The sequence below is a fragment of the Hypoxylon trugodes genome (genome assembly GCF_022578975.1).
Source record: "Hypoxylon trugodes strain CBS 135444 unplaced genomic scaffold F4822scaffold_4, whole genome shotgun sequence".
Taxonomy (NCBI): Eukaryota; Fungi; Ascomycota; class Sordariomycetes; order Xylariales; family Hypoxylaceae; genus Hypoxylon; species Hypoxylon trugodes.
This window is the reverse complement of record NW_026250019.1, coordinates 2,359,153-2,379,445: the sequence shown is the minus strand read 5'-3', so window position 1 is coordinate 2,379,445 and position 20,293 is coordinate 2,359,153. Positions and strand designations below refer to the sequence as shown.

The following is a 20,293-nucleotide window of genomic DNA, read 5'->3' as shown; positions in this document are numbered from 1 at the left end:
CATTTCGGATGCATCCGAATTTTTCTTATTATTTTCTAAATTATTTTCGGAGTTTCTCCTTCTCTTTTGGATCCATCCGAAAATATCCAACTTATTTATCATGTTTCGGAGCCCATTCCGTCTCGCTTTTTACAGACGTCCGAAAAGAAATCCAAGTCTGCTTCGGTTCTTATAGCGCCATAGATTGAACTACTATCCAGCGGGCGATCGCTCACCAAACTCTTCGCCTTTTGAAGGTGTTTCAAGGCGATTTCGCTAACTTCAAGGGACGTTCCAGCAGCTGTAGCGCTGTTCAGCGCATGTTTTATATCCTTAATAGCGAGCTGCACGTCAAATCCAGCCTTTCCGCCCGGCTCTGGCACGTACGCACCAGTTGTTACCCTCTTTGAGTAACTTTCTATTATCGGCCCAAACATGTCGCCCAACATCTTTTCAAGAATTGCAGGGCCAAGTCCCGTCTTTTCGGCAAAGACATGAGCTTCGCAAATAACTTCCATGAAGGAAATAACGCAGACATTGCCTGCGATTTTGAGTAGACTCGATTTTGACACTTCGGTCCCCATATCTATGACGGAACGTCCCATAACGCCATTTAAATAGGGCACGATCCTTGACGTAGCTGTTGAAGGTCCCGCTGTAACGAAAATGAGCTTTCCCGCCTCCGCCACGGCCGATGCACCAAATACAGGAGCTATGATAAATATCAGCATCCCGTACATTTAAAACGACACCCTTTGTCTTACCCGCGACGAACTCCGCTCCAGATTCGGAAATTTGTTTTGAGATTGCGACCGATGTGTCGGGATGCACAGTTGAGCAATCGACGTACACCTTTCCGTTAATATTGCCCGACGCCACAATCTCATCGGCAACATGCCGAAGGGCTGCATCATCACTAACCTGAAATGCAAGTTAATAGTCATTATTGCGGATATATGCCGACACTTTACATACACATGAAAAGATGATGTCGCTCTTTTTAGCCACCTCGCCAACGCTCTCCGCTGCGACTGCTCCTATTGCCTTGAGCGGGTCGCCACGGGAAATCGTACGGTTCGTGTAAATGAGTGGTGGTGCCGAAGTGCTAGAAAGGTGCTTTTGGAGGTTCTTTGACATCCCGATGCCCATAGACCCCAAGCCAATCCATCCTACCTGAGTTGCAGCCATTTTGGTCGTACTGAAACCTTTTGATCGTCCAGTTTTAAGTACCAAAAATAGGCGGTTAAAATAAGATGGTAGCGTTTTCTTCAAATACATCGTAGGGAGGAGGCCGATTGCGCGAGACTTCGCGCGTCAGTACCGGATGCCGATCCGAAGCTCGCTCCTCCATCACGATAAAAGTGGGCCATTAGTAAGGGGGGAGCTCCGCTGGCGATTTTCGGAACGATCCGACTCCAACATTAGTCACGTCGATAGCAATCGTAGGTCATGAAGCTATCTCGAGTTGATCTGGCTTCTATATAATAATCGGATTCAACAAAAAACTGCGATAATGGCTTTACATACTAATCAGAGGGTTCGAGTTCTAAGTATAAAATGAGTTTCGGCAAGCTTTATTGGTATCCTAAAGCCCCTCGGGCCACGATGTGTCTCTACATCGCCGAGCTTAACAAGTATGTTCTGATATTCATAGTAATTCGTCAATGTACTAACTTTATGTGAAGACTCGATGTAGAATATGTTGAAGCCTGGCCCATCAAGGTTAACCCCAGTAAGGGGGGCGTCGGAGAAGAATACCTATCCAAGTTTCCCACGGGAAAAGTCCCGGCACTTGAGCGGCCGAACGGCTTCACTCTTTTTGAATGCATTCCCGTTGCGATATACCGTAAGCGACATATAGCACCAAGGCGATGGTCACGGGTCAAATCTCATAAAAATCACAGTTGCGAAGCAGAATCTAAATACGACCTTACTAGGATCCAATTTGGAAGAAGAAGCTACAGCTATAAAGTAGGCACCAAGCTAGAATTCTGAATACATTGCTGACCCCTTCTGAAGGTGGGCTTCATTTGCCAACAGCGAATTGCTACCGACAATTATGGCTTGGCTTAACTCCGCTCTGGGCAAGAGTCCCTCATCTCCCGAAATCCTTGCGACAGCAGAGAATAACTGCAACAGCACGATCAGCGTCGTGGAGAGGGCATTAGAAGGGAATAAGTATCTTGTCGGCGATCAATTGACCCTCGCCGACCTCTTCGTAGTGGCTGCCCTATCGCGGGGATACCAAGTCGTAAGTTCCCTATCTACGCTGCCTAAATATTGTCTGTATATCTGAGTAAGCTAACATGTACTAGGTTTTCGCGAAAAAATGGACAGAAGTCCATCCTGTAATCCACGAATGGTATATGAGGCTTAAGAGTGACCCGATTTGGAAGAAAATTGACGGTGAACCATACGTCCTGGATCAAGTGGGAGGCAAGGCCAACTAAATCCACTACCTAGGCATTTATAGGAATGTGGCGGAAAGTTAAATAAATTCATAAACCAGTCGCTCTATCTCATTCGTGTATCTATCGACTGTAACAAACCGTCTATTTTCCCAAAACTTTTTGTGGTACCTCCGCCCCTATACATCGTCTCTCCTTTTCGCCTGTTCTAGAGGTCACAATAGGCGCAAGTAAGCCCCAGGTCCGGAGGCTTTCGGAAGGAACATCAGCGACGCCATACGCTTCCAACCCCTTTCATCACCTTCTTCGGGAACTTCTGGAAGGGAATATTCCTGTTCGATCTGCTCCTTGGGCTTCACAGCGAGGCTTAGGCCCAGGACGTTGGCAACTTCAGAAATGCATGGCCTATCCAAAGAGATAAGCTTCGCAAACATGATCTCATAAGCCTTATCAGAGTACATGACAGACTTGTCCATAATCTTCCCAACAATCCGGACCCAGTTCATGATATCTATCACATCCAAAGACCCTTGCATATGGCGGAACTCGATGGTATTCAAGCGCCTGGACTTTATGACGTCTTTTCTAGTCGTAATCAAGCCGTGGAGTGCGAGTGCTCCTCGTCGACTTCCTTCACGGCATGATAAAAGCCAAGCTAATTGAGTCAGGCCATTGGCTCCCCAGATCAGCTCAGTTGAGGATTTATGTCTTCCGGGAGGCATTCCCATGCCCAAGCATAACTGCATGTTACCAAGTTGAGCGCGACTCAGGTCGAAATCATTTGGCTCATATGCCGTATCCTCTGGGTTCATTTCCGCGTCAATAGGTAGGTCTGGACTATTGACGTCTATCGAAGGTGTGCACAATTCCCCAAGATGGGTATAACCTCGAAGGAGTGCGGCGTATCGATAATTCTTCGACTTCCAAGACGCGTGCATTTCCATCAGGGCTGGCTCCAGAAGATACATGATAGTGGCCGCCTTTTTGGCCGAAACCAAGTTGAAAGGTTCATAATTTGGATTCCAATACCCTGTTCTGCCAACGTGAACGTGAACACTTGACATGTTATGTTTGCGGCCGCAATTGACAGAAACTAGGAATCGCGAGCGAATTCGCTCGCAAACCTTCTTCAGGCCATCCTCCAAGGCGGAAAGCTCCTCGTATACTTTGCTTTTGATTTCAATGCTGAACCAAGAGTAGCGCTGTGGGCCTACGGGTGGTAGTTTGGCCTCTTGAAACAAACTACCGTCAGATCCCCGATACCAACAACCGCTCTCGTCCTTGCAGACAGTCCATTTTTCATAAACTTCGAAATGCCCATCGATGAAATTCCCCAATACGTTGTTCTCCATGTTCAATGTGCTGCTCGTAGCCTCCAAAGGCTCGAAAGTGGCCCTTGGGTGCTCGGTCTCCGCAGTAACAACTTCAATATCTTGAGCGCTACAGCCTGAGGCAGGCCTTTCAATCGTCTCTTTGAAAAGCACGAGAAGCTGATCCCATACAAATCGACGAGCTTCCGAGCTGACCTTCACGTCATCTCGAACGACGGGTATTTTTCTGCCATCCTTGGAGCTATAGAACAGACAGTTCCTCTTATACCAATCATCGGAGGGAAAGCCTAGCCGCTCCTGCACGGAGTCATGCTCCGGTGCTTGAAGGACCGGAATATGGATCTCAATTTCAATGCCGAATGTTAACTTCCCATTCTGAGTGGTCTCCATGGCTTCGGACCTTGCTCCGATTGCTTTCCAGCCTTAATGAATACAGGATAGTATCGAGTATTATCGAATAAAAGTTATTGCCGTGCTAGAGGACTGTTCGGCCTGAGACTCGCTATTGAAACTTGCTCTTGCTAGGTTAGAACTATATAGACACACAAAACTTCAGAGATCAGCCTTTTCATACCTAATTGTGGCATGAGGTAGCAACTGTTGTTGTGTATGACACTGCATATGACACGGAAGAATAAGACTGAGAATGCGAGGTCTCGTTAGATGTGATTGACCGCTGAATCACCATGAAATAGGCCCACACTCACGATCTCAGCCAATACGACTACGAAGAATAAAGCGGCATGGGAGGACCAATACAAATTTCATTGCTAGGTACAATATTGTTTTTATGCGACAATATCCAGCATTCATCTTCTTGTACTCACCATTTATTGGCCCCCAAATTACGACATAAGATGGTGAAACTCCAGCAGGAATACCTTGCAAGACGATCGCAGTCAGGACAAATAACAAGACAAAAAACAAACATTTAAAACTTGGAAGACATAGCTTTCTCTTTAACAAAGACCAGCAATCAGTACCGCATTTAGTGTTATTCCACGTTCGAAATTCGTAGTCCCGATAAATACACGAAAGGATGTCACCGATATGTGGCTAAAATCTCCAACCCGAAGGAATCCATTAGGGGGACATGGCGGACGAATGAGATATCAAAGTCGCGTTATGCAGTTAGGTATCCAGACATGTTACTGTTTGTCTGAGTAAGCCCAAGCAAACATTTGAAATATGTTTCCTTGATAAGGCTTTGTATTTACCCCATGACTTTGTCTTTAGGTTCTGCCGCGACCAAACTTCATCCCAGTTGGCCTTCCATACACCTCGTGGCCCAACCGACTGACGCGTGATGGTTTAATCATGTGATACAAACGATCGAATTATAGTGCAGACGTAAGATTATTGATTTCATATTCCAGAAATTCTATATCACTCAGTCAGGGGGTTGTGTAACACATATCGAGGAGGGGCGAATCGCCCTGACAGTGGCATATTATTCGGGCAGAACCACCAATCAATATTTCCTTGTATCTTGTATGGCTCGCCTTATCTTTCATGTCTGTAAATCCTTTCCCACCTTCCCCCGGTAGCCCCCGCCGTCTCACCGCTAGAAATTACAAGGCCTCGGAGTTCAAAGCCGATTCGCCCTACAGGAGAATATTACCGCATTAACTAAAGAATCCGGAGATTTCTCATAGTATTTTCGATCTTCCCCATATAACATTTATTTGCAAGAACTATGACGCATCTTACGATGATCTCTTCAAGTCCTTGATTGGCGGACTTATGGTTGTAGATAGTCCACCCGGAGCCTCACCCGACCTCCAACAAAGTTGGGCAAGTTAGTTCAGTAATTGAAAAAACTTGAACACTCATAGGACTTGTTTCATTCTTGACAGTAGTTCTCACTCCTACACCGTGCATTCCGTACCACGGAGGAAAATCAAGAGCTGCAGGTTAAAATTATTCCTCGTGACCTTGTCTAGCTCCAGATAGGCCTCAGACTCCTCGCCGATGCATGAAAGATTAGGCTATTGAAAAGAGGCAATGGTGATCATGACGGCCGATGTCGCTATATCCTGCTCCCTGAGCAAGGATTGAAAAGGACCGATCAGGTATGTACATCGCTCTGATGATACCAGAGAAGATGATACTGGTAACACCAGTATGTGCCAAGGTGTGCTTATATAAGCCCCCTATTAACCTTGGCTGGGCTGGCTTTACACACGGTAATAAACACGGAAATATTGTTAAGTACTCTTGGATCTGGCAAATTATTGGAAACTAACAGATGACAAGGCTCCGATTTTACGTCAGTCCGGGCGCCCGAATCTACGATGAGCTTGGCTAGATCAGCTCCACGATACAAAGCCATGCGTTTTACTGGAGTACAATCTACCTACGACGAGCTAGCGCAGACGAACTGCAACCATAATAGCTGCCAGTTGTGCCATTTTCTTTACAGTCGATACCGTACTGGCGCGGCCGTCATCTTCGTAACTGGCCGCCGCTTTGTTGGTCCTAGGGTACCAACCACAGCTATTGCTAAAACATGACAATTAGAACATATCCTTGATCGGTCCGCAATGTGCAAATAATTCGACAAAGCTCAGCGGTTGGGAATGATGCCCTACTTGGTCGTCCCACCCCAACTAATAAGCAACGTTTCACGGCATCTTTGAAACTACCTAAAGGCAGTACGGCGGACGCACCGGAGACACTTCCGGCCGGGGACTCCCGAAGAGTACCTCCATCTCCGCCGGAAACTTATACCACTAGGAAGGGACCCCTCCGAATGAGCACTTGCTCTCCCATTACTTCTAGAACCGCGTCTAAGACATCGCATGAGCCGCTGCTACCCGAGCGCGGAACTATTAGCGTCGTTACGCGCTAAGAGAAATGCCTCAAGAAAGTTACTAGGATAAGGAGAGATTTGATCTACTCGGATATGTCACACTAGGTTCAGGTCTAATTTGACCGTGTTGGTGTTTTTCATAGCGCTAGGCATAGAGGTAGAATAGATCGAAAATGGAGGAGAGGAGGGGAAAAATCAATGAGAAAATGAACTTTTTATTTACTTTTTCGGAGTAAAGTTTCTGGTAGCTTGGGTGACACAAATGACGTAAACAAATATGGTTATGTAATGTTAGGATCTCCCCAAACTCGATGACCAATTCTAAACACAAACTTCTCAATAAAAAAACCCATCAATAGTCTACGAATATTAAACTAAGATGCCATTATTATCAAAGCAATATCAAGCTATTACAAACCCTGATATAGCTTGGACCACTTCATACCCTCTTACAAGCATTCCTCTAGTATAAGACACATCATTCTCGGTCGGATAAATACCCGCACAGCAGAGATGGCCCCAATACCACGCTTGACATCGCGTAAGCTACCATAGTGTGGTATAGTAACTAACGAGCACCGAACTCAAAGGAAAAAAAATTAATTTGCAGTTACATCTGGAAACTCATAATCGACACTAGCTCTCAGCGAGCAGAGAAAATTGATAATTACCAGGGAGGCACGCGAGTTCAGTTCAGCTACAGGGCTGTCAGCGCTAAATATAAACCTACATTAGTGCCAAGCGGCAGGTTTCAATCCCTGATGGTCCCCTGTTCTAGCTATATTCCTTTTACATTTTCATCAAAGATCACACTCCGATCTTTCCCAACACAGGAATATCTTTCTATTCTCACTTTGGTTCGGAACCGATCATTCCATCGATAAGATCGGTGTAACGGCCCCCTCCCCAGCTTTACATGTTATCATAGTAGCTTTAGTATGCTCACAACCAAAACAACAAACACGTTCAATGTTAAGGTGCTTATACTATCCACCGAAGCATATAGGGGACCTGCCTAATAGGGTTTATAATAAGGCATAGCGCAGCGCGGCGGCTCCCTTATGGCGATAGCGCGAATATAGGCTTTTTTAAACCAGACGAACCCTTCAATATTCAATTGCACCATCGAACCCATGGCCGTGGAACGTTCTACTCTCACAAGACGCCGCAAGATGTGACCCGCTAGCGACGAAACGCTCTTGAACGCCGCTATTGCGTGATTGGTACTAACCTCTTTTTACTGATCGCTTACAGGGTACGAGCTATGTGTGCATGGCAATCGGCCCTGTAAGGATAAGAAGAAATACAATGGGCGAATGTAAAGCGTAATAGGGCGAACCGTATATTTGATGTGGTATCGGTCGAATTGGAGAAAATAAATAACCAACAGGGCCCTGATGATACCCGGGCTCACCATACCGCGTGACACTCGTGCCGCATTCACTCGTTAATCAATGGCTTGAAGTTTAAAAAGAAGCTTAAAACTATCGCCAAGTATTTCCGACTTTTTTTTTAAGCATCATTCGAACCACCTTGGGTTAAGTCTCGTCTTGGAGCTGCAAACTAACAAGATGTCTTCCCGCGATTCGGATGCTGCCGAGAGCGAGGCCAAGGTCGCTAGCGCATTACCTACAGCTGAGCCTCCAATTAATCGACGACCTGAATCAATTCACAACAAGGACGCGCTTAATCAAAACAAAGAGAAACTTGCTATTGAAGAAACCGTCGAGGCCGACGCTGATCTCGAAAATGAGGACGATCCCGAGATCAGCCAGATTCCCTACGAGGTCAGGCGAGTCGTTAGTCTTCACGATGATACGACTCTACCTACTTTGACCTTCCGGTATTTCCTGCTCTCCGTCATCTTCGTTATACCCGGAGCCTTTCTGTCTGCTATGAACAACTTCCGAACCACATACGCGCCTTACTCCGTCTTCTTCGTTCAAATTGCTACCAACTATGTCGGTCTATGGCTTGCACGCGTCCTCCCCGCTCGCCAAATTCAGATTCCTTTCACCAAGCGCAGCTTTTCCCTGAATCCTGGGCCATGGTCGATAAAGGAACACGTTCTTGTTACCATAACAGCAGCATCCGGCGCGACTGGTAACCTGGCTGTTGGCCCTATCGCCCTTGGGGATCTCTACTTCAACACACGACTTCACCCCGCGGCCGCCATCTTTTTCATGTGGTCCATCGATGCTGTGGGCTATTCCTTCGCCGCAATCGCCCGCCAGGTATTACTATACGAACCTGCATACCCGTGGTTCCAGGCGCTGTGTCAAACCGCTCTTTTCGAAACACAGAGCAAGCAGAACAAAAACCCGGGTCCCACCGCTCGAAAGCAGATGCGCGTTTTCTGGTTGGTGCTCCTTGGCGTTACTCTATGGCAATTCTTGCCCGAGTATGTGTTCCCGATGTTAAGTTCCATGGCATTCCTATGCTGGGTTGCTCCTCACAATCCCACCGCCAATTTCCTTGGGTCCGGCCTCGGTGGTATGGGTTTCCTTAACCTAAGCTTCGACTGGGCCAATATCTCCAACTACCTCGCTGGTGTCCCGCTATTTTTGAGTCCCTGGTGGTCGCAAGTCGTTTTATTCTTTTCCTTCTTCCTGTCTTGCTGGGTCTTACTTCCTGCTGCGAAATGGGGAGGGCTGGGCAACTATCCCCACTGTCTTATGACGAATCGAGCTTGCACGGCCGATGGTTCTAGATACCCCGTCACCGACCTTGTTACTGGCCAGGATACCTTCAATCAGACAGCTTACGAAGAGAACGGACCGCTTCATCTTGGTGTCCATTACTTATGGGCTATTTTCTTCGACTACGCATCATACGTTTCTGCATATGCCTGGATTGCCTTTTTCGGAGCTAGCCAAATTAAGGAGGCATATAAGAAGTTCCGTACCCGCCAGAAAGTCAAGGGGCAAGGAATCAATCATCAATGGTATGTTCAAAGATATCCCCCTTTATCACTTCTTCAGTATAGCCGAGAAGCACATCCGTTCTGTATCAGAGCTAACTTCGCTATAGTATGTTACCTCTTCATTACGTTATCGCGTTGAAATTTCCCCCGATTTCAGCGGGGATGCAAATGCACGCATAACGGCAATATCCAAATCCACCCATCGTATGAGTTGCTAATGCGGACATCTAGACACGGATCGACTCAACGTACTTATGCGATCGTACCCAGAGGTTCCTCTCTGGTGGTATGTCACGTTATTCCTATGCAGTTTCGCATCCATTATGACAATGGCCGGTCTGAATTTAATCTACGTTCCCTGGTGGACTGTGTTGGTGGCCTTAGCGACAGGAGCTCTGATCGTCGTGCCGCTCGGCTGGTTATACGCTATATCGAATTTCCAACTCCCGATCGGAACCTTCAATGAATTGCGTAGGTTGACCCCCGATCACCGCCTACCTTATATTTGGACGAAGCTAACAATGTTCAATGTTAGTCTACGGCACAATGGTGCAAAATATGAGTACCCACCGTAACCCAGTAGGAGCTGGTGTAAGTCTACCTACAGCTTTGATTGACGTAATATGTACTGATTTTATTTATTAGATTTATGGTGCGATAGCAGGAGACGGTACGTAATATGCACTCGAAATGCACTCAATTTGAACTATACCCCTCTACTTATTATTACGTAATCATTACTGACTCTCGCGCAGCTTGGTATAGGTATGATCCTTATCCGTCGAGATTTATTATGATTGAAACCAGTTAAATGCTATAGAATTATAAGAATCTAACCCGTTTGAATCTAGGGCTCAGGTATGTTAGAATATGCTAGCCTTAATTTCTACCCCTATTATCCACCCCTTTTTATGCGTTCAATATGAGGAATTTCTAGCTAACTATTACGCAGTACGTTAAAAAAAACCCTTTACTACACCCCTAGCTGTTGGTTTCGACCAAGAGTCGAGAAGCAACACCCCTCCAAATCCACAGCATCGATATACTAATACACATGTTTTAAAAAGGTACCAATTACAAGACCAGAAGATCGCACACTACATGCACGTCCCACAGCGAGCCGCATTTTTCTCGCAAGTGTTTGGTATCGTTCTCGGTGTACCAGTCAACTATGCCGCGATGCGTTGGGTCGTCGATGCTAAACGCGATTACCTAACCGGAGCCGTTGAGGATGCTGCTCACATCTGGACAGGCCAGGCCTTAACTAGTTCCCTAACTACAGGTGTCCAATACGTTTTAGTCGTGAGTGCCCCTATTGTCATTCCATTCAGAAGTTCTAGATATCTTAAACCACAGTACTAATACCAAGTGAACAGGGACCAACCCGGCTCTTCCAACAAGAACAATTCCGCCCTCTCCCATACGCCTTCCTCGTCGGCGCCGCCTGCCCAGCCGTCATCTACCTCCTCCATCGCCTCTTCCCCCGCGCGAAGTTCCACCTCTGGAATACCACCATTTTCTTCAGCGGCGCGTCTATCTTCTACGGTAACGTATCCACGGGATACTTCTCGCGTCTAATAGGCGGTTTCGTCGTCATGTACTGGGCATACCGATACCGATACCAGCTCTGGGCTAAATACAATTTCATCCTAGCCGCTGCCTTCGACGCCGGGTTTAACTTAAATATGTTACTCATATTCTTGATATTTGGAAGCGCAAAGGTCATCGGTATGCCGAATTGGTGGGGTAATGATGCGGGGAATGTTGAGAAGTGCTATGCTTTGGATTAGGACTTTCATTCCACTAGTTTTGCACATGGATATCAGGCGAAACGCGGATTGGAGATAGATTTTGGGTCTATTAGACGGGTTAGCTTGGGTTTAGCATATAGCGGCCTGTGTACTGCAGCGATTTAACTCGGATAGCGGCGTGTCATTAACACACTTAATACCAACCTTAAATTCATTACCCTTTAGTGGACAAGAACACGTTACCCCTTGTTTACATAATCACTCACAAATGCTCAGATGCCTTCGCACGCTTAAGCCATAGGAACTAAACATTGACGCGTCGAGCATCCTGCTAAAAGACTCAAGTGTCGGTAGGTGCCTACCTAGGGAATCAACCTTCAAGCCCCTTTTACTAATGTACAGTGTGAAGAAACAGTACGTCCCCACCAAGTTACTGTACCCCTGACGTCCCACCTCAACGAGAATGTATTTTCTTCTTCACGTCCCGAGAAAACCTCGAAGACCGCAATGGAAAAAAAAAAAAAAAAAAAAAGTAAAAAAATGAATCGCGGCTAGGCCACGAAAGGTCTCAAAAACTAAAGTAGTAGTAGTTTATAGTCAAAGGAACCATCGATAACCAGTCACGCGTCCCAAAAAAGGAGGGGCATCATGGCTACTGATTCATCTATGGACTGTAAGTGTAAATCCTGTACACGGTCAGCAGACTGGGCACAGAGGAAAAGGACCAGATACCTCTCATTTTGGCGGAGAGGGTGTCGTGTTGTTGTTGTATGTTGTTGTTGTTGTGTCGTCGGTTCGCGTAATAGCCTCCCGCCCGCCTACATCAAAGTGTTGGAAGTTGGGACAGTTGAATGATTCCCACCGTCATGGTCTATCAATCCCAACCCTAAAATCGAAAGAAAGGATCGTCCCACCGACCCCCCTTCAAACAGACCGGACTTGCAAATAGCACACCCGCCCGCCTAAAAAAATATAGGTAGTTAGGACTGTTGAGTGGTTCCCATCGCCATAGTCTACCATCCTAACCCCTCCTTATGGAATAAAAAATTTCCCACTGTGCCTGTCTTAGGTACAGCAACGGCCTAACTCTTTCTATCACGATGCATGAAAGCTGTTGCTAAAAATATTAGTTGTTAGTAGTGTTGAGGTTGTCGTCGGAGGTTGTCGGAGGTTCGTTCGCCGCCCACCCTCCCACATAAAAAAGTCGAGAGTTGGGACTATCGAACGGTTTCTATCGCCATAGCCTACCAGTCCCAACCATCCATTTAAAAAATAAAAATCCCACAGCATGTCGACCTGGTTTGATGAACTTAGTGGGAATTCGCAGAAGTCCGTGAACTCGTAAATTGGGAATGATAGCCAGCCCCACTTGAGAAATGAGATAGTGATGGTGGTCATGTACAATGGTCGGTTTAGGATATGAGGATTAAAGATGAATAAGAAGATGGGGGCAGGAAATGATGGGATGGAATAAAAGCGTAGGGTATCAGTGTATGCCATCGACATCTGCAATTAGTGGTAAAGATAGGAGCAAGTAAGATGATGTGAGGTGGAAGAGTATGGTGGGGGATAGGAGACCGTAGTAGAAGATGGTAAAGCGTTATGATAGAAGATAATGGCGATGATTGGGCGGGATGATTGAATTGATGGAGTACGATGATTGGTGAGGGTGAGGATGATGGAAAGTAGGAATGGAGCAAGAGGTAGTAGAGGGGCAAGGTGGATGGTTGCAGAGGTAGATAATAATTAAAAACAAGAAAGGGAAAAAAATGTATGAGTAGGTAGAAGTATGACTTACAAATGAAAAGTGTCGTAGTGTTGTTGTATTGCCATTATGTTGTGTTGTGTGTTGGTGTGGGAGGAAAGAAGAAAGGAGAATAGAAGTGGTGGGAAGGGCAGATATATATATGAAATGAAATCTCAATTGCTGATTAGAATTTACTGATTGTGAATGGTGTTGATCCAGAAAGCAGATTTTAACTTTTCGCGTTCACAAGAAAAAAAATAAATGACTGGCCAGAAAATAATTTTGATTTGGACATTTAGAGTTCGAGTGCCAAAATACACGCGTATAGACAGTGTACATGTACCTAGGTATTTTAATCAGGCACTGATCTAAATCGTGTAGGGAAAGTACGGGGGATGCCTAGTTGCTACACTGTATCTACTAATAATATCACAAGTACAAGGCTGATTTGTTCCTTCCCCCTTTCAAAATTCGTGATTGGCCCATAAATTAGAATCACTCTTAAACCCAGGAGGCTGATCGAGTTTATTTTCACCTTAAAATTTATGATTGGTCCATAAATGGTGCTTGCCTCTGAGACCACGAGGGAGATTTAACTTCACTGCCAACTTAAATTCATATTTGGCCAAAATCAGTAGAGTCGAGTTCTTGCCTTGTGATTTAATCAGGCAAATACCATGTAACAGTTAAAATACATGTTATTCACTTCTTCAAATACCTGGGTACATAAATAATGAACTTTGTGAAGGGGGCAGTGGAGTGTACATAGATACATATAATATGAATAGGGGGGATGTTCGTACCACAAGTACTTCGCCTACCCTTTAGTCAGATAAATGTATGTGTTCACATAGGATAATATAATTACGTAAATACATTCTTAATTATAGACAAATAATTGCCTACAAATGCTGTAGTAATTAAGATTACAGTACGTGTCCTACAATATCAATATCGCGGTGCCAACCACAAATCACACTCGTCTCTGCTGAATGATAATATGAAACTACTCTATATAGCGCTACTATGGAAATTCTGGCGATGCTACAGGTGCGCCAACGTAGTAGGTGGATATTAAGGTTAGTTAGTCATCAAAGACCTGAAAAGTATCATGACAAGCTACAAACTTAAAAGGAAAAAATGGCAAACTGGTTGAACTCTCACTCTAAACCTTTAAAATCCCTCTTCGGACCACCCTAACATATTTTCGAGGTGCTCCTCGTCTTCTCACATACATACATACACGACAAACATTTCAATAACAAATTATTACGAGCTCCCTAGTTGCGCTCCTCTTCCCTTTATTATCTTGCACAGAAATTTAACAATATTTCCTTTGGTGTCTAATACAGCCACTATGGCCCCTTTTCTACGCCACTATATCTTTTGGGCTATACCGACGGACCTTAGTGATAAGCATCTTGGCGACGCAGATAAATTGGTCGACTGTGATCCACGATACGGCCGCGATAGCGATTTTTACGATCAGCGCTACGCCCAATCACCAATAGCTGAGCCCCTTTCCGATAACATGGTACACCTGGTGCGGTCTCAACTAGTTACCCTGTTCTACGAATCTATCGCATATGGCCACCTACAAACCTTTGATTTTAAGTACGGATGGTACGAATATATCGGTAATGGTATGCGATCTTACGGCCAACCCCGTTTGCACCCTAGAATGTTCGTTCCCCGTAACCCCAGTGTTCGGGGACACCTATTGGAATACGCAGACGTGCAAGTTGCTGTTTATTTCGATCAGCTTAACGACTATTCGCCGTTTCACGAGGGGTTTTCGAGTAGAACGCTTGGCAGGTACATCTGGAGAAAATGGTTTCAATGGCATGACGGCCGCCCGCCTTTTTTAGGTTTCAGCAGTTTGCTAAGCCCATCGGCTTAACGGGAAGCGAGCCCAGGGACATCAAAGGCATACGAGAGTTCCACAGTAGCCTTTGCGATGTAATTTCCATTGGATTAAGCCAACAGATGCTCCCCAAACCAGGTTCACCGACGTACCACCCTGTCCAGCCGTGCCTACAGCCTGGGTGCCCGGAACAGCCACAGCTCATCATCCGGAGGACGTATAAAGAACAAGGCCAAGAAATGGCGCACTTGTTTCGAGCAATCGTCATCATTGTGGATAATCAAGTGATACGATATAAAGAGCCCGAATTCCTTGCTCTTATACGTACAACCGGCTGCTATGAGACGAGACTCCCAGATACCCAGGGACGACGGGATTGGAACGTTTCCCAGGATGCGGTTCTGTTGTTTAGGACGGGAGACGATGCACATTTAAGTTCTCCCATTAGCTTCCAGTCCTTATATGACCCAGGAAAAGCATTGCCGGTGAACAGACGAAATTGCGATGATGATGGCACAAATGTAGTCCGAGTCAATATCGATATAGCGCTCGAGTTCATTTTGGACCTAATCGTCCGGGAGCGGGAAGCGATACCGTCCGTTGGTTTGGCAGCCGCGACAGAGTACAGACAACACCTGGAAGTCTGCGAAAAGTGGGTTGATGGTGTTATGGATCATGCTGGAAGAGTTGGTATCGACACAAACGGCTTTACGTGGCACGCTGTTCGTCGAGCTCAGGCCGCGCAGAACGGGGAGGCTTTCGATTATTACCAAATCGAGCCGACGTGGAACCATCTCGGTGTAATTAATCTACCATCCGGCTAGGCGATAATACCTAAGAGATTATTCCGGTACTAACCACCCCCCCGAGCTTCACAATCCACGATGAAACATATTACTTTTTTTGTATCCTATGGTTTCCATGATATTACGCGGAGATGAACCCCCCCCTTATCTGCAGAGTAATCGTAGATCGCTCGCCAGGTTTGCCAGTGACCCCTTCTAAGGTATAGTTTCTTTTCTTTTTATTTTCCTTCCTCCTTTTCCTCTTCTTCTTTTTTTCCTTTTTCTTTATTCTCGCTCTTCCTTTTTCCCTCTTAGATTACTACCTACCTATACAGTTATATACATGACAGTACCTGATTTCCATAGTTACATGCTCAAATATCTATGAATTGTGTAAATAATATCACATTGATTAGTAGCGAGTCTAGTTATTTTTGTACTTTGAAATTAATATAGCTATTCAATATTGGTGAGAGTTATCGAATTATGTTACTACATTAACACAAGTTGCGTTACTAGATGAAGCATCTACATATATACATTTTGAATTATGTAAGTAGCTGGCTTCGTCACATAGCTTATAACACAGGTTACAAGAGCCATTAGACATCAAAATAAACTCCTTTAGACCACTCAGTACAGGTACTTCACAAATTCCGATAGTAAGGTAGAGTGGTACGACATAAACACGCCAGTCTTGTGATTAGCGACGGAGGACGGGAGAAAGCCATCTCAGTGTTGTTGGCGTGCCCTAGGCTTCCGCTAAGTATGTAGATAAGACGTAAATTTGGGTATAGAATCAAGTAGGTATGCATACATTCAGATCCGTTTGTCGCACCAAAACCAACTACCCACTTGGTGTACCAAAAATCGACACTACCAGCTTTGAATATCATCGTCATATAGGCATATATAGTACTAGCGACTAGTATACTCCTCAATGAGGAGTCTTTAGGCTTGACCGCCGCTTATTAGTATCGTGAGCTTAAAGCCTATCGAGTTGTTTACTGCCCCTCTTTCATCGGGTACTATTCTTCGTTAAGGTACCTACGCAGCATTGGCTTTGGAAGTACACGATCCGGTCTAACTTGAAATATGACATTGGCTTGGAGTTTAGAGGTTACAGATAGAAGATCGTTGATCTACCGGGGGAAGATCCGGAGATCGTTGGGAGGCTTATTTCTCGTATACTGATTTTTATGAGGATGGTATCCATCTAATGCCAAACCACTTAACCTAAATACCATTATGTCGCCATAATACTTGTGAAAAAGAAAATATTCTCTCGTGGGGATACCATTTAGGTCTCGTGATACACTGAAGAAGAATGAACAACTCGCTTCATACCCACACATGCAAATCTCCAGAAAGAATATGTTAAAATATTTGGAGGTCGAATAGAAGTTTTTGTGTCCTGGTACAACCCCTCGATTTATGGGAACAGACTTGACGCCGCGTCGGCGACGGAGGAGAAAGACGAAAAGCTAGCGTGGCACCAGTCGATCACGCCGCTATGGATACTAATGCAGCCCAACGAGCCCGTTACTACGTACCGTGCTTGAAACTACGCGATGGAGCTGGTGTTGTGATGTTAGAAACTTTCCGTTTAAATCTACGCGATGGGGATCCGTCCTGGTGGGTTTGATGCGAAAAACAACCGCTCAGCCACTTCGCATCTGCGTTTACGTGGCGAGTGAAATGATGCCAGCAGTGTCGTGCGTGCTTATGTGGGGGAATACAATGGGCTTGGCGGGTCATTGAGGTTATTGATGATACACTAAATGAAGCGAGGGAAGCATAGTAAGCTGGACGGTCTCGATGGGTACAATACGCGACAGCCAGCAGGCGAAATATGTTGGATTTGTAGCACTTCTGGTAGGTTGATACTATTATTGCGGCAGAATTGCAGCAAATTCCGACCGACGCTTGTATGCGGTACGCTTTTCCGAATTGATGAAATATTTTGGAACGAAGGATCGCCGGAAATGTTCTGGTGATCACGATGGCAACAGTGGGATGAGATGGAGGATAGGAAATAGAGAACCTTGGAAGGATGATTGTTGTGTCAGCGAATCGCATGTCTCAATCCATCGGCCAGGATCGTGAGGTTATTCGTCGGGTCGGTCATCTAGAACCTCGTAATCTATGACGAGGCTATTGAACGGGATGATGATTGTGGATGATTCAATTGCCCCGCGTGTACGTGAGCTGGGTTAAAATGGACGGATGAAAAGAAAATTGATAGAATGATTGATAGAATTAAGATAACGATTTGATTTTAGATTCTAAATCAGGAGTTTCAACATTCGGATCTCGGAAAGCGTTATCGTGACCAACTAGGTACCTAGGTAACGGTCCGGATAGATCCTTTTTTATCAGAGACACTCGGACTCGAGATGCTTTCAGAAAGGACACGGACGCTGTCGCAACAAATGAGGGGATAATGAGACCCGAAACATTAATAGACGACTTATTACTATTGATAAGATTAACTGTAAAACTCCAATGATACAATTGGCGAAGGTGTATAAGCGAAGTCGAAATATCGAAACATTGACAAATGTTGTAGCAAGAGCAGTCGCAGGATTAGTTAACTCGTTGCCCCACCGAAATGAGTTTTGTTTACTTTCGCGGGTTGTCGCAAAAATATCTAGAAAAACAATCCTTTCCTTCCTTAACATGGATGACAATCGCTCTGGACCTGGTCAGAAAGAGTTATGGATTATTACCCCAGACTCCTTCCTGCGAGGATTGACTGTCGGTAATTGGGAGATTTATCCATCCCATCGCGACTACCAAACCTAGTACGAGAGATATCACACCTTAATTTTATTTTAAGTTAAGACCCTTTATGCTGCAAGAGGCCATCACCTGACGCCTGCGCAAGCTGCACGTGGGGAACGAGAAGGAGCTCTCCAATAGGCATGTGATGATGTGAGATCGCATCTTAAAATAAAAGACAAAAAGGAAGGAGGGGGGCTCACCTCGGAAGGAAAGGAAATACTTATGGTCCGAGCTTTTCAAGCAAAAGGTCTGGGCAATTCAAGGCAATTCAATGGAGCGAAGATTCCGAGGGGCTGCGGAGGGAATCATAAGCCATCCTGCGATGGGCGCATGAATCTCAATAATGAGATCATAATATTAACCCATCGTATTAAGATTATTGTTTACTTGACACACTATTTGTTTATTTCCGTTTTTGGTATATTTTTCATCTTTTTCATTTATTTTTTTATATCTCCTACAATGCGCTTAATAAGGGGAATGTGATGAGTTTCGTTGGGATGGTTATTAATTCCAGATTTGTTCCGATACCGACTCGCGAGACGTCAAGGAGAGAGGAGTTAAAACCAAACAGAAAAAGGGGAAGGCTACGGTGATGGCCGGCGTCTTTTTTCTGCTACTACTTGTCTGAACATCCCAACGCTGCGGGCTGACAACTGGTGGGGGTTGTTTGAGGCTACGGGCTATGTAGCCGCAACTGGGACACGACTGGGGGGTACCGGGTGTACCTGCGAGCTGCAGGCGGGATGGGACCTCAGAGAGAGAGTTTGATGGGCTGGCCGGCTGGATGGGCTTGGATTGGGTGGTCGGGATACCTCACACAGGTACATTATGTACCCTAACTTAGGGCGAGATGGGTAGTACAGGGTCGGGATCAGCGCGCATCAGACGACATCCACCATGTGGCTTGTGTTCCCACTGACAGATCAATACTTACAGACGTACCCTCCAAGGTTTCGTATTTGATTGGACCAAATCTACACGTACATGGCATATGTACTTTTAAACCTACATGCATGTACATACATACACGTAATTGAGTGCGTGGATACTTGATTTACCTGTACCTAGTATTTCCAATTGTCAATGTCCAATACGATTTGGTGGTTATCCGAGCTGGGATCTCACGTTGGACAATGTTATTGAATTTGACGCAAGGCGAGCGAGACGGATTTACCAACACAACTTCCCCCCCCTAAGTTGGTTCCGAATTCACAGCCAAGCACCATACGAGAAACATAAAAAAATCTCCATTACTTTGTACTAGTGAATTCTAATTGTAAGGGGGAATGCATCTGCAACCTTTTATATAATCCCATGGTTAAGAGGCAGGAGGCGGGAGGGAAAGAAGGCGGTCAATGGATGATGAACAGAACGACGAACCATTGATGTGCGAGTACAGTTAACTTTCCTTGACGCACGGACAAAATTTTAGACTAGGAACAGGGAAGTACCTGCCAGGGTACATGCTTTGTGGCGCACTGACTCCACCACACGCGTCTCGAAATAAACAAAAACGCGCTTCCCGGGACCCCTGTCAAGTGCGTCCCTTCTTCCTGCACGATCTAGTGAACCACATGTACTGTACTTTCCCACTTGGCAGCCTGCCGACCGCTCCTTTTCTAAGAAATCCCCATCTCCAAATCCAACCTCTCGCCGACTCCTGATCTCCATCTTTTTCTCTAGAATTTCGCCACAAACAACAGTTGATCTGTCAGGAGTTGCGCGCGCCTAGCCCAACCAGCCTAATTCGCACAACTAAGCCGCGTGCATACATACATACACCCGTAGAGAACCTCTTCCGTTCCCGCTCGTTCTTTCCCACTCGACGCTTCCAAACTATCAAACTATCAACCCACACGCAAACTCAATTCGCCCAAGGTTTCGACTACTGCGTTGAACTCGATTC

At 45.5% G+C, this 20,293-nt stretch overlaps 6 protein-coding genes across 6 annotated transcripts; 4 read left to right on the top strand and 2 right to left on the bottom strand.

Moving 5' to 3' along the window:
• Positions 1–98: 98 nt before the first annotated feature.
• F4822DRAFT_428289 (6-phosphogluconate dehydrogenase) lies at positions 99–1,167 on the bottom strand (the record flags this gene model as incomplete). The annotated part of the gene is made up of 3 exons (XM_051460887.1): positions 99–691; positions 744–900; positions 955–1,167. The coding sequence occupies 3 exons, from the start codon at positions 1,165–1,167 to the stop codon at positions 99–101; spliced, it is 963 nt and encodes a 320-aa protein (XP_051315717.1).
• Positions 1,168–1,397: 230 nt separating this feature from the next.
• Positions 1,398–2,480, top strand: F4822DRAFT_219023 (elongation factor 1-gamma). The gene is made up of 5 exons (XM_051453960.1): positions 1,398–1,613; positions 1,665–1,825; positions 1,884–1,950; positions 1,999–2,230; positions 2,295–2,480. The coding sequence occupies exons 1-5, from the start codon at positions 1,537–1,539 to the stop codon at positions 2,427–2,429; spliced, it is 672 nt and encodes a 223-aa protein (XP_051315716.1). The 5' UTR covers positions 1,398–1,536; the 3' UTR covers positions 2,430–2,480.
• On the bottom strand, positions 2,238–4,193 carry F4822DRAFT_443001 (uncharacterized protein). The gene has a single exon (XM_051463058.1). It carries the CDS (start codon positions 4,106–4,108, stop codon positions 2,603–2,605), a length of 1,506 nt encoding a protein of 501 aa, XP_051315715.1. The 5' UTR covers positions 4,109–4,193; the 3' UTR covers positions 2,238–2,602.
• A 3,716-nt stretch (positions 4,194–7,909) lies between these two features.
• On the top strand, positions 7,910–9,882 carry F4822DRAFT_218993 (OPT oligopeptide transporter protein-domain-containing protein). Its single transcript, XM_051453959.1, has 2 exons — positions 7,910–9,474; positions 9,685–9,882. Coding segments are annotated over exons 1-2 (1,374 nt in total). The 5' UTR covers positions 7,910–8,101; the 3' UTR covers positions 9,686–9,882.
• On the top strand, positions 9,783–11,243 carry F4822DRAFT_428285 (OPT oligopeptide transporter protein-domain-containing protein; the record flags this gene model as incomplete). Its single annotated transcript, XM_051460886.1, has 6 exons — positions 9,783–9,924; positions 9,989–10,044; positions 10,099–10,123; positions 10,305–10,311; positions 10,521–10,755; positions 10,830–11,243. 6 exons carry the CDS (start codon positions 9,783–9,785, stop codon positions 11,241–11,243), a joined length of 879 nt encoding a protein of 292 aa, XP_051315713.1.
• Positions 11,244–14,308: 3,065 nt separating this feature from the next.
• On the top strand, positions 14,309–15,639 carry F4822DRAFT_442992 (uncharacterized protein; the record flags this gene model as incomplete). The annotated part of the gene is made up of 2 exons (XM_051463057.1): positions 14,309–14,766; positions 14,820–15,639. The coding sequence occupies 2 exons, from the start codon at positions 14,309–14,311 to the stop codon at positions 15,637–15,639; spliced, it is 1,278 nt and encodes a 425-aa protein (XP_051315712.1).
• Between the last annotated feature and the right edge of the window lie 4,654 nt (positions 15,640–20,293).

What these genes read in the sequence shown, in the direction of transcription:
- F4822DRAFT_219023 (XM_051453960.1), top strand. Translation starts at nt 1,537, where the DNA reads ATGAGTTTCGGCAAGCTTTATTGGTATCCTAAAGCCCCTCGGGCCACG. An exon ending in TACATCGCCGAGCTTAACAA is followed by an intron (nt 1,614 to 1,664) that starts GTATGTTCTGAT and finishes CTTTATGTGAAG; the next exon opens with ACTCGATGTAGAATATGTTG. An exon ending in CATTCCCGTTGCGATATACC is followed by an intron (nt 1,826 to 1,883) that starts GTAAGCGACATA and finishes TAAAAATCACAG; the next exon opens with TTGCGAAGCAGAATCTAAAT.
- F4822DRAFT_443001 (XM_051463058.1), bottom strand. Translation starts at nt 4,108, where the DNA reads ATGGAGACCACTCAGAATGGGAAGTTAACATTCGGCATTGAAATTGAG.
- F4822DRAFT_218993 (XM_051453959.1), top strand. Translation starts at nt 8,102, where the DNA reads ATGTCTTCCCGCGATTCGGATGCTGCCGAGAGCGAGGCCAAGGTCGCT.